This window comes from Notechis scutatus, chromosome 2 (assembly GCF_049901735.1).
Source record: "Notechis scutatus isolate UNSWTSFEM ecotype Mainland chromosome 2, rNotScu1.2, whole genome shotgun sequence".
NCBI classification, from domain to species: domain Eukaryota; kingdom Metazoa; phylum Chordata; class Lepidosauria; order Squamata; family Elapidae; genus Notechis; species Notechis scutatus.
In genome coordinates, this window is record NC_142010.1 from 125705116 (window position 1) to 125717473 (window position 12358).

Here is a 12358-nt window from a genome sequence, read left to right on the forward strand (position 1 = left end):
AAAGAGAAAAAGCCAGAATGTAAAAAAACCAAAGAACGCATTTGAACTGGCCACGTTTAGCAACTCTGATGTGAAGAATAATCTATGGGTGGTTGACAGTGGCGCATCCCACTGCATCACAAGAGATAAGACAAAATTTATAAAAATGTCTACAAGTTCTCAACATATATCACTTGCAAATGGCTGGAACCTGAAAGCGAAAGGTCAAGGTTTTGCACGTTGTCCGTACATAAACCAGGATATAAAAATGTTGTATGTACCGCAACTAAAGTTTAATTTGCTTTCAGTAAGGGTATTAGATAAATTAGGTTATGTAATTACTTTTAAGGATAATAATTGCATAATTGAAAAAGATAACAAAAGGGTAACTGCAGCTTTAAATGGAACATTATATGTATTAGATAATAGTAAGAAAGGGGAGGCACATACTGTATTTAATAATATTAAGCCTCATGAAGAATGTATCCATTTATTGCATAGGCGTTTGGGGCATGTAAATTTTAAAATGCTAAAACGTACAGTTGAGTTATCTGAAGGAATAAGGTTAAAACCTTGTGATAAATATTTGCGTTGTAATGTTTGCTGTGAAGATAAGAGCAAAGTATTGCCTGCAAATAGGCTAAATGGTTTCAAAACAAAAGAACCTTTAGAAGTAGTATTTGCAGACATAATAGGTCCAAAGAAACCCAGTATGGGGGTGCTAGATATATACTGAGCATTATGGACCATTATTCTAGATATGGGTTTTGCTATTTAATGAAAAGCAAAACTGAAACATATCAACATTTTTTCAATTGGCTTAGGTTTGCTGAAAGAAAGTCTAAGCGACAACTGATAACCCTGGTGACAGATAATGGCACGGAATTTGTTAATAACAAATTCCAGAACAGACTTAAGGTAGCTGGAATAGAGCATAAGAAGTCTGCTCCATACAGGCCAGAACATAACGCTTTTATTGAAAGAAGAGGCCAAACACTACAGGCAATGGTTAGAACAATGTTAAATGATTCTGGGTTACCTGATTCTTTGTGGGGAGGCTACAATGTGTGCTAATAACATATTGAACAACGTTGTTAATACAACAACAGGTGAAATACCATTTACCAGATGGCATGGCAGGAAACCTGACCTAAGTTACCTGCACACATTTGGTGCACCAGCATGGGTGCATATTCCTGCACAACTCAGAAAAAAAGGGCAACATAGAGCTAAAAGATTTTTCTTCGTTGGTTATCAGGCAAACCATAGGGCATATAGATTTTGGGAGAAAGGCACATCTAAAGTGTTATGTAGTGCTAGTGCCCAATTTCTAGAACATGAAGGATGGGAGAAATTAGAACAGGATGCCAATAAAGATGTAATTATTGAATCCTATAGAAATCCCATTAGTTATCCCTGTAACTTTAAAAATAAAGTAAAGAGAAAAATACAGGATGAAATAGTGCCCATAAAGGAAGAAACAGATTCAATAGCTGAACAGGATGAGGAAGATGAACAGGTAGTAGTTCAACAAAGTCCTCCTGTAAGCCCTGTAATTCCCAGAAGAACAACACGTATATCTAGACCGCCTGATAGGTACCAGGCTAACACAGTGTGCCAGATTAATCAAGTTCCTAATTCTGTTGAAGAAATTAAAAAGTATCCTACTAAGGAAAAAGAAAGATGGTATGCAGCAATGAATAAGGAACTGAATTCATTAAGAGATATGAAAGTGTATGAAAATGCCAAATTACCTGCAGGAAAGAAATCCATTGACTGCAAATGGATATTTAAGGTAAAAATAGATAAAGATGGTAATTTAATCCATAAGGCAAGGTTAGTAGCTCAAGGTTTTAGGCAGAATGCTAATGACTATGATGAGGTGTTTGCACCTAGTCTTAAGGCAGCAACCTTGAGAGCAGCTTTAGTGTGGGCAGCTAGTAAAAACTATATAGTTAACCATTTAGATGTGGAAACTGCTTACTTGCACGCCCATTAAAACATATTATTTATATGAAAAAACCTGTTGGTATTAAAAGTGAAAATAAGGATAATAATGATTGTTGGTTGTTAAAGAAAAGCCTCTATGGTCTTAAACAATCAGGCTATGAATGGAACCAGTATATTGTAAAGGTACTAGACAATATAGGATTTAAAGCTGGTTTAGCCGATCCATGTCTGTTTAAGAGGGAGACAAATGGGAAAGTATCATTATTATTACTATTCACAGATGACATTGCATTGATAACTGAAACTAATGATGAAGCAAATAAAATAATAGCATCATTAGGAAAGAGAATAAAGATCAAGCAATTAGGGGAGATAAAGAAGTATCTCGGTTTGAATATAAAGAAAACACGGAAAGGTTTTAAGATATCTCAGGAAGATAAGATAAGCAAATTGCTAAAAGATTACAAGATGGAGCTTTGTAAGCCGGCTAAGACTCCAATGAGTCAGGAGTTTAGCAACACTGATGTACAAAGCCCGGAGTTTGATAAGGTGATTTATCAATCTTTAATTGGTAGTTTGAGTTATATTAGTAATTGGTCTAGACCAGATATTTCGTACTGTGTGAATCAGTTGGCTAGATTCAATTCTGCACCATGTGAAAGACACTGGATTGCAGCTAAGAGGATATTAAGATATCTTAAAAAGACAATGAATTATTCATTGTATTTAGAACCAAAGGGTGATTTAATTTTGAGTGCTTATGCAGATGCTAGCTTTGCATCAGAAAGAGACACTAGAAAGTCGACTTCAGGAACAGCCATAATGCTGGGTAAGACATTAATAGGCTGGAAGTCAATAAGACAACAGCATATAAGTTTGTCTACTATGGAGGCAGAATTCTCCTGTTTATCATTGTTATGTACAGAGTTAATAATGTATAAACAAATGTTAATTGATATAGGTATAACTGTAGGATTATCCTATAATACTGACTTGATAATCAGGCAGATAAAGTTTTTAAAGCCACAGTAAGTACTGATAATATATTTTAAAGTAATTATCTCATGCAGCTGAAACCTGAATTCAACAAAAGATTTTACGGAAGAAAGTTGTGGGTTTTTGTTGCAATTATTATTTAGTTATAGTTTGCCTTCAGTTCAAAGCCTGCTGTGGAGAAAGGCTGCTCAGAAGATTATGCAGAATTGTGTAAAATTGCAAAGTTATCAGGAATCAGTAAAAATGTCATTTTTTTTCTTTCTCCTCTCACCTTTCTATGCTGGTCTGTGACCATAAGATTGTACTCTACTCTTTTACACATCACAGTTTAATGTCCCTCATCAAAACAGGGACCAAAAGACCAGATTATCTCCAGAAATAAAGAAGTGGATCAGCTCAATTGAATAGAATCCTTTTGCCAGTGAAGATTCTTTCTTTCAAATCATAATCAGATTTGTTTTGCTGAAACAAGAAAATATTTCCATTTTGGAAAAATGAATGAAGAGCAAGTGACATGAATCTTGTGCAGGTTAACTTATCTAGAGAATTGGAATGAAACTTATTCCCCGGTCACTAGGAGCATAAGATTATTGAAGCTGGATGAACATAAATTATCATTTAGAATAAATATTTAGTTTGACAAATGTTTCATTTGTTACCATATGAGAATATGTCTCATTTCATTTTTTAAAAATGATCTTGCAGCTGTCATCAGATGTGTATCGGATACATTCATTACCACACACTGAGCCCTTAGTCCTGTTCAAGGGTGGAGCTGTTAAAAATTTGGATGCTTTGCTAGCAGATCCAAAACAAGAAGTTGAAAATGTTATTTCCGATGAAGTTATTAGGTGAGTGCCACTCCCTGTAGTAGCTTTAAAATTCAAATTTTAAGTAATGATCCTGATATTTCATCATTTTGAATCCCTCAAATGAAGGGATTGAGATTCTGTCATCGCTTGAACCTAATCACAGAAGATTCCCTCTTCTTTCTGCTACATCCCCATGATATTACCTTATCTTGACCCCAATCCATAACACAATGCTAGTTAGCTGCAGTAATGTTCAATATTTTATTTGATTGCATTTTTCCCTGTAGCAATAACCATTATTTTATTTTTAGGTGGAGCAGTGCATTAATCGGAGTTGAAAAAAATGTTCTTTTATTTATTACCGAGCAGGTGAGTGTTAAATCTTAAATAGTTGTAAAGTAATAAAATGATAAATACTTTATGAATGTGGCAAGGCTGCTGCTTCTAGTAAGATATTAGCTATATGTTCTGTACTTGATGTATTGTTGATGCATCTTTGTATTGTTTTATTGTTGTATCTTTCATTTATATCAGTGCAGTAAGTGTTGTGACAGTTCCCAGTCCTTGGACAATGGTATAAAAATGTTCAGCTCTATTTCTCAGTATCAACAAATACTGACTTTCTGAAGGCTGAATAATAATAATTAGCACTTTAAACACCAAAGACATATTTGAGAACTTTGTTTTATTTATTTTTATTGCATTTATATCCTGCTGCAGTCAGATGACTCTTGGCAATTTTATGAGCACTAAAGATTTGATCAAATGTTCAGATGATCTATAAATATCAAGAGTTTCTGTTTATTTTTTTAAAAAAATCAATGCCTCTTACGGATCTGATCTACTGGCCTCTGTGAAAATATTCATGTGCACTAGATAATTAATAGAATATTTTTAAACAATATAGTGAAGCAGTCTTCAAACGTAGAAAAGCTATTTTAATTTTAGTAATTGAGCACTGTAATTTACCAAACTGATTTTTTAATAAATTCTTTGCTAAAATACCATATTTATGAACCAGGCCTTGCCTAGGGTGGCAGAGGATAGAGTTTTTCTGTTTGGTTCATCTTCCTGATTCTTACCGACACAAAGATAAAAGAAACTGCAGCTAGTGGTTGACTTATGTCCATTTGTTTGGCAAACATTCAAAATTATGCTGTTGCTGAAAAAAAGTAGCTTACAATTAGTTGGTCATTTAACCATTGCAGTGTATCTGCAGTCACATGATCATTATTTGTGACCTCCCCAACTGACTTCTGACAAGCAAATTCGATGGGGGGAAGCCAGATTTACTTAACAGTTTACACAGTTGTTTCACTAGCATGGTGATTCCTTTAACTGTAGCAAAAAAGGTAATAGGATCAGCATGACTTATTTAACAACTACTTTGCTTAGCAGTGGAAGTTCCAGTCCCAATTATTGTCATTAGTCAAGGACTCCCTATACTTTGTTTAGTCTGGCTTCCTTAGACACTGCTTTTTTCACAATGACTATATTGGCATATGGTTCATATTGAATTATCATTTCTATTTAATTGGGGCTTCAGTTACCTAGGGTTAACTATTATCTTGTTTTGTGATATTTTCATGAGATAGATACTGATATTTTAAAAAGCCTTTATTTTCAGGATGGGAATTACTTCATATATGTGCAGCATTGCAATCCATACACCCTTCAGAAGTTTAAATTTGAACAAGGAGTTGGGACATCTACTCCACTGAGTTTTGCAGCATATTTGAAAAACAAAATTATCACACTCTTTTGCTTATGTAAGTATAACTGTGTTTTCTAATTCTGTTTAATTTTAAAGCAGAGCCCTAGTTTAATATATCATAGACAATGTTTTAGATATCCAAAAAAAACCTGAGTCTGTACTTTGTAAATGGTATGCTTTCTGCTTCAGTCAGTAGTTACAAATAGTCTTATTTTCTATTATAGTGATATAAACATATAAAATGCATTTAGTTCTGGACACTATGATTAGATTTACACATGATGCTAAACATTGTTTTAGTCATCTTGGGGTTTGGAGAAGTCATAATGGCCTGTTTCACACACAATATTAAACATAAACTATAGCTTACAAATGACACAAGCAAATTCCCAATTGTTGCCAAGCAACAATGAACTAAAAGCACATCATAATGCATGACATGGATCAATATTACAGAGAATGGTATTTTACTTTTATTTGCTGTAAATATTTATATTTAAGGCTGCTTTGGAAGCTCTGGGTGGAGTTTATGTAAATGTTTGGCCAGCTATATTACTGTAGGGTTGATTGTTGCTAGTCACTTTACCATGAAACACATGGCAAGGAAATAAATTTTCTTCAGCTCTTGGAAGTAATCTGGCAAGTGACATACTTAGATTTTTAATTCTTTGATTATAATTAGTTTAGGCTTGTGTATGTGTGTATACATGTACTACATATTGTAGATTACTCATAGCAGAGGGAAGAAAGGGATGGCTATACCAGTTGGAGAAGTTCATAGATCTCTATTAACTGTCAGTTCTAGTTTTCATATTTTTGAAAATCAAGATGTGATTTGATTTTGTAAACAGATTCCAGTGGCTGTGTGTATAAGATTCTGGTGCCGTTACAAGAGAGTAAAACAGCAGAAACACAGATTTTACCAAAATCAATTCTACTCAGACTCAATGTGGGTGGAAATATTCTTAAAGGAACTTCAATTGTGATTCTTGATAAAGACCATATTGCAGTAACAGGATGCCTGGATTCCTCAGAAAGAAACGTCAAAGGTAAACCATTGAACAGTTGGACTAAAATAACTTAGCTTAACAATTGGATCAAAACAAAAGGAAAACATCCAAGAAACATTTGGAAAAGCATTAACAATCAGGACCTCAAGTCACATTGTTTGCAACACAAAATGTGAATTAAAAAATAATGGAACCTGATTGGAACTTGCTAATAATGTCAACAGTGAGGGAAACCAGGAAAGATTCTATAATGTGAAAGAAAGAAAGAAAGACTGATGATTTTGATCTGATAACTCATGTTTAATGAGACTGTTCCCAGAAAATATTATCTTGATATATTTTCTTCCCGAGACACTAGTGTAGACCTGGGCATTTTACAGGCCACATCTGGCCCACACCAGTGGGGGGTGGCATAGTGTCAGCAGCAGCAGGGATTGTGGTGCAGTATCTGTGGTGGGGGGCAGGGCATCAGTCATCCACACCAGTTTCTCATGTGGCCTCTTGGGAAATTGATTGCCCGCCTCTGTCCTATTGAAATGAGATACTTGATTATTAATAGCATTCAACAAGAATGATCTGATGTGTTAATTACTTTGGGGGCATAGAATATTGCCAAAATACTTTTAATTAGTTTCCAAGTGACATTTTATAAATGAGAACTGTGCATATGTAAATCACACACAGATAAATTTTGTCTTTCCTCTTGGTAGACTGCTTTTCAATATGGAATATTAAGTTTCAAACTCTGGAAGCATCAAAAGATTTGCCACAAGGAACAACAGGACAAGTAAGCAGAGACCAGTTACTTGATTTTAACGTATCTGTAGCAATTCTGTCATAATAGAAACCCATACTTATCTAAGAAGAAATGGTTTCGGTCAGTGTTTTAATTTTTTCCCCTTTTGTCGAATATATTAATCCATTAGCATAAGTGAATCTTAAGGCTAGGTGCTCCCTTTTCTTATCTTGCTAATAGAGACTAGAACAGCCTAGCATACTTCATTTGGCTACGTATGGTTAAGCATAGAAAGAATTTGTCTCCAGAAGCTCTCAGTGTACATGCAAAACAACAGTAATAATAAGAAGAAAAGGTAGTAGAAATAAGAGAAGGTAATAGTAAAGATGAGAAGTACAGCCATATTGCATGGGTAAATATACATAATTCCTGTGGGAATTAGGTGTTCAGAGTGATGACACGAGGGAAAACAATATTCTGTAGCAGTGTCTCGCGGGGAGGAATTGAAACAGTTTACATCCATATATTTGGAAGCACTTATTTCTGCATTCTATTTTCTTTATCATTTGGATTTAGAATTGTTATTAAGTTTTGACTTTGAATACAGTAATTTATAAAACGTGTTTAAATTTGCCTTACTTCGGAAAAAATTGCACTAAATCAGATGTTTTGTATATAAAACTCAAGGTGTGTTAACCCACAACAAATGCTTCCAAAGTCATCCAGTCACCCAGAAGAGAGAGGAAAATGCATTATACATTAGTTTTGGCAAGGGTAGTACTGTCAGAAACTTCAGTGTCCCATGTGGGTCGCAAAATCATAGCTGTGGCCTTTCAAATGTTTTAGCAAAATACAATTTTTAATTTGATTGATGAGAGTAATAGTTTAATACATGGGGAATTGGCACATTAAATATATTTAATTCAGTAACAATTAATTGAAATTAAATCAGCTTTCACTTTGCTCTGGCTTCATCTTTTTTTAGGGAGTGCTACCATCAGCATTCCATTCAAAATCAAATACAGCTTGATAAAGGTTGTATATTCCCTGTGAATATAGCGTTCTGTAATGAATAAAGCAGTGAATTTCATTATTTTATAAAGTACAATTTGACGGGTTAGATCAAGCATCAGAGAAGGTGGAGTGCTGAGCCAATTGCTCTTCTCCCAACTCAGCTTTTCAGATTATTTTTGCTCGTTTTCTTTCATTAATATCCAACTAATTGGCAAAATGTGCAATAAAGGGATGTCTATGAAGGGTAATTCCCTGAACAGATAAAGAATTAAGCCTTATTTGGATGAATCAAGGATGACTGAGACATTCTGGCATTGAAGAAAGACATGGGCGGTGGAGGAAAACTTAAAATAAATAAATTAAAAATAAATTAAAATTAATATAAGGACAATGTGATCTGAAAAGCAAGAAACTGATGTTCAGCATAATGCTCTTAAATTAGATCTATTAAACTATTAATTCATATACGAACTATGTGTGCTGGGGGTTAAGATGAATAAGGGATCTCAATCAGCGGTCTTTTTACAGGAATCATACATCAGATAAGATTCTGAAAAGATTATTTTTGGTAGGAGGGCCTAGCAAGTCGAAAGGGGTAGACGTTTTATTTAAAACCAATACAGATTTTATAGTAGAAAAATATTCAAGAAGATAGACAGGACTTATTTTAATTAAAGGAAAGTTGGGTTAAAAAAATTATAACATTGGCCTCTATAGATTTATACATATATATAAAATAGATTAGACTCAATCAGGATTTACACAAAAAGTAAGAAAAGCTCTGAATAAATTTGACCAGCAGAATTTCGTTCTAGAAATCAATTGAAATATTTTTTACACTTCTGACAGTTGCAGCATCTGCATGGTCACATGATTTACATTCAGATGCTTGACAACTTTTATGTCGGTTGCAGTGTCCTGGGGTCATGTGATCCCCTTTTGCAAACTTCTGACAAGCAAAGTCAATGGGGAAATCAAATACACTTAACAACCATGTTACTAATTCAAGAATTGTAGTTATTCACTTAACAAATGTGACAAAAGTTGTAAAATAGGGCAAAACTCACTTAACAAATCTCTCGCTTAGCCACATAAATTTTGGGCTCAATTGTGGTCGAAAGTCAAGGACTACCTGTAGTAACTTTAAGGACAATGTAAATCATTTTTTTCCCAAGACCATTCTAACTTTGAATCATCATTAAACAAACAGTCCATAACATGAGGACTATCTGTACAGTTTATTGATATTTGAAGTATTATGCATCAATTAACAAAAAGCCTATTTTACTTATTTGCTCCAGTAATTTTGGGCTTCAATTTGAATGCCAAAATCCAATTTATTCTAATTTGCTATATAATTGCAAATAAAATGCTTTGCCCCAGAATATGGGAAATGTTTTTGGTTTGTTTGTTTTTTCAAAAAATGGCAGCTGTATGATTGTTAACCATAAAATGGGGCACCATGAAGGCAATAACAGATGAATGTTTTTAAATCAAGTAAGAAGAATTTATTCAGAAATCTACAAAGATGGTAAATGTATTACATTCCAAAATTAAGGATTTGTGAATAAGTTATAACGAAGCCTACTTTATTAGTATCCACAGATATTTTGAAAAGTGATAAGAACAGCTACTATATAATATTAGCCAAAAGGTTTTGTGGAATAAAATCCCATATCAGCTGGCCTAACTAATGGGTTCTGTAGTTGTTTCTGGTACAGGGACACTAATGTCAGGTACAAGCAACCAGAGCCACCCATAAAAAACTATAATAAACAATTTTATTGTTCTCTATCTAAGTTACAAGAATATCCCCTGAGAAAGACCAGATAAGGCTCCATGGATCTTATGGGAGATCAAACTTATGCCAATTGCAACTGTGCAAAGATTCCAAGCTGGGTCCTTTCTTGACTCCTCCATCCAGTCTTGCTGGCAGTTTCCCAACACACACACAAAATAAAAAACTAAAAGGACACATTATAAGACAAAGCTTGATAAAAGTATGCAACTCTATGAGGAAAATAGTAAGTCCAAAAATATCACAATTATTTTTTCACCTAAATGGTTTTCACGATGGAGATAATTACAGTAAGAAAAGTGTAATTGCATATCCAAAAATGGTCCGCCCAGATTACTTAGCAAAGGCTGGAATGTACCATGGCTGACATATCTACAAATTGCTGGAAGAATAAAATCTGGCCTCTAAAAGGAAAACATTTTTGTTCAATACTAAAAAATTAATACTTCTGAAATAAAACATGCACCTTTGATAGTGCGCATCTCCCTCCTAAGCCTTTTACTGATACCATATATCCAGGATCTTGTCATTAAGACAGGTAATAATTGAAGCCTTAGAGCACGGGTGTCAAACTTACATCCTCACGGTGGTGTCACGTGACATATTGGGACTTTCCACCCCCCTTTGCTAAACTGGACATGGGCGTGGCCAGTCTGTGACGGATCTAGCCCACGGGCTTGGAGTTTGACAGCCCTGCCTTAGAGGAATTCCAGTTTCAATAGAGTAAGATACTTCTACAGTAATAAGAGACCAGGTAATAATGAAGAGATTGAGTTGCAGGTAGCGTTCCCTCTCTCCTGGCTAACATAGCTCCATCCATGTATAATGCCATACACTAAAGAACAAACATAGCTCCAATGTAAATCCTTTCTGAATAGAACCCTTTTTAAATAAAATTAACGCATTTAGATGATATACAAAAAACATTTTTATTTGCTCCTCTATCCACAGTAGAGATTAAACAATTTTAAAAATGGCAAGTGGCAAAACACCAGGACTAGATGGGTTCCTTTTCCAGTGTATAAAATATAAGGAAGGTGGCATTTTGTTGTTTAATTTCTTCTGAAATTATCATTAATTACCTTTTCCAACCCAAAGGCACCATCTGAATGATAATAAAAAAAAGCAAAAATTGAAAGCGTATATGTTCACTAACTACCTACTGCCTAACTGCCTAATGTATTCTATCCTAATATATAAAAATATGTATATTCATTTATTTCAGTGTTGGTCTTACAATGATAAGCTGTTCATAATACACGGCAGAGAATTGGAAGTAATCCTATACAAATGTGAAACATCCTCTTTGGCTGCTGCAGTTGGAAAAAGCAAGGATACATATATTTCTGGTAGGAACTTAACTGCAATGTTTTTCAATTATAGCACTAGCAGTAGCACTTATATATACAGCACCTCTGAGTAGTTTGCAGAGTCAGCATTATTCTATATATAATACTGTATATTAAAGTGCTTTTGGAAAATTATATGTTAACAGTTAAAACCCCAAAAAAATTATATTATGCTTCGTTTATTAATAGAAGGCATAGTTGAGCGGTGCGGTGGCTTAGAGATGAAGACACTCACCTCCCACTCGAAGGTTGAGAGTTCAATCCTAAGCACCAACAAATGTTTATTTATCGGGGTACAATGAAAAAATATCTGTTGTGAATGCTGCATAGGCATCAGGAAGGGCATCTGGCCAGTAAACCCTCAGCTCCATTTAGTCTCCCTGACTCCACCCTGATAAAAGGGATTACAGGGTCATAAAGAGAAAAAAAAAGGCATAGTTCTCAGGCTTTTTAGTATAAAAGCTGTCATGTCTTCCTCCAAGTTCTAAGAATGCAATTAATAAAGCTGGTGACAATTCTCTTCCTGTTTATTTCTTAAGTATAACCAACTGTAATATTTATTAATCAATTAATTGAAAGTTCTGAATTGATTTTTAAAAGCCCCAGTAAAACAGTTTCTTAATTATTGAAGTTTATCTGTGTTTATGGTTCTTTAAATGATAAGGAAAGGGAGCTACCTTTCTACTGACCAGCTTACAACTTAAAAGGGAGGAGAAATTTGCATTGTGGAAGAAGAGAACAGGCAAATTATGAATATGAGGAAGTTCATGCTTTGAAGCTGTGAGAGGTTCATGCTTTGAAGCTGTGGGAAGCTGACATAAAAAAATAATAGGACTGGGCATGCTTTAAAATGTTTCAGAAGATGTATTCCAAAATATGTAGGAGTGCAACACCTTTTTAAAAGCACACACATCTTTTTTTAAAGGACACACAGAAGCTTGAAGAAAATTGCATGTGTAGTTTTTAGGATTGGGACCAAGGTCTATTTCTTGCTGCTTAT

At 34.4% G+C, this 12358-nt stretch overlaps 1 protein-coding gene across 1 annotated transcript in view; it reads left to right on the forward strand.

Annotated features, from left to right (window-relative positions):
- NOL11 (nucleolar protein 11) overlaps nucleotides 1–12358 on the forward strand; it is a 30299-nt gene that overhangs the window by 6375 nt on the left and 11566 nt on the right. Inside the window, exons 6-9 of the mRNA XM_026678770.2 lie at nucleotides 5365–5506; nucleotides 6303–6500; nucleotides 7172–7248; nucleotides 11235–11358. Coding sequence (XP_026534555.1) covers nucleotides 5365–5506; nucleotides 6303–6500; nucleotides 7172–7248; nucleotides 11235–11358 — 541 coding nt within the window. The remainder of the gene's footprint in view (nucleotides 1–5364; nucleotides 5507–6302; nucleotides 6501–7171; nucleotides 7249–11234; nucleotides 11359–12358) is intronic.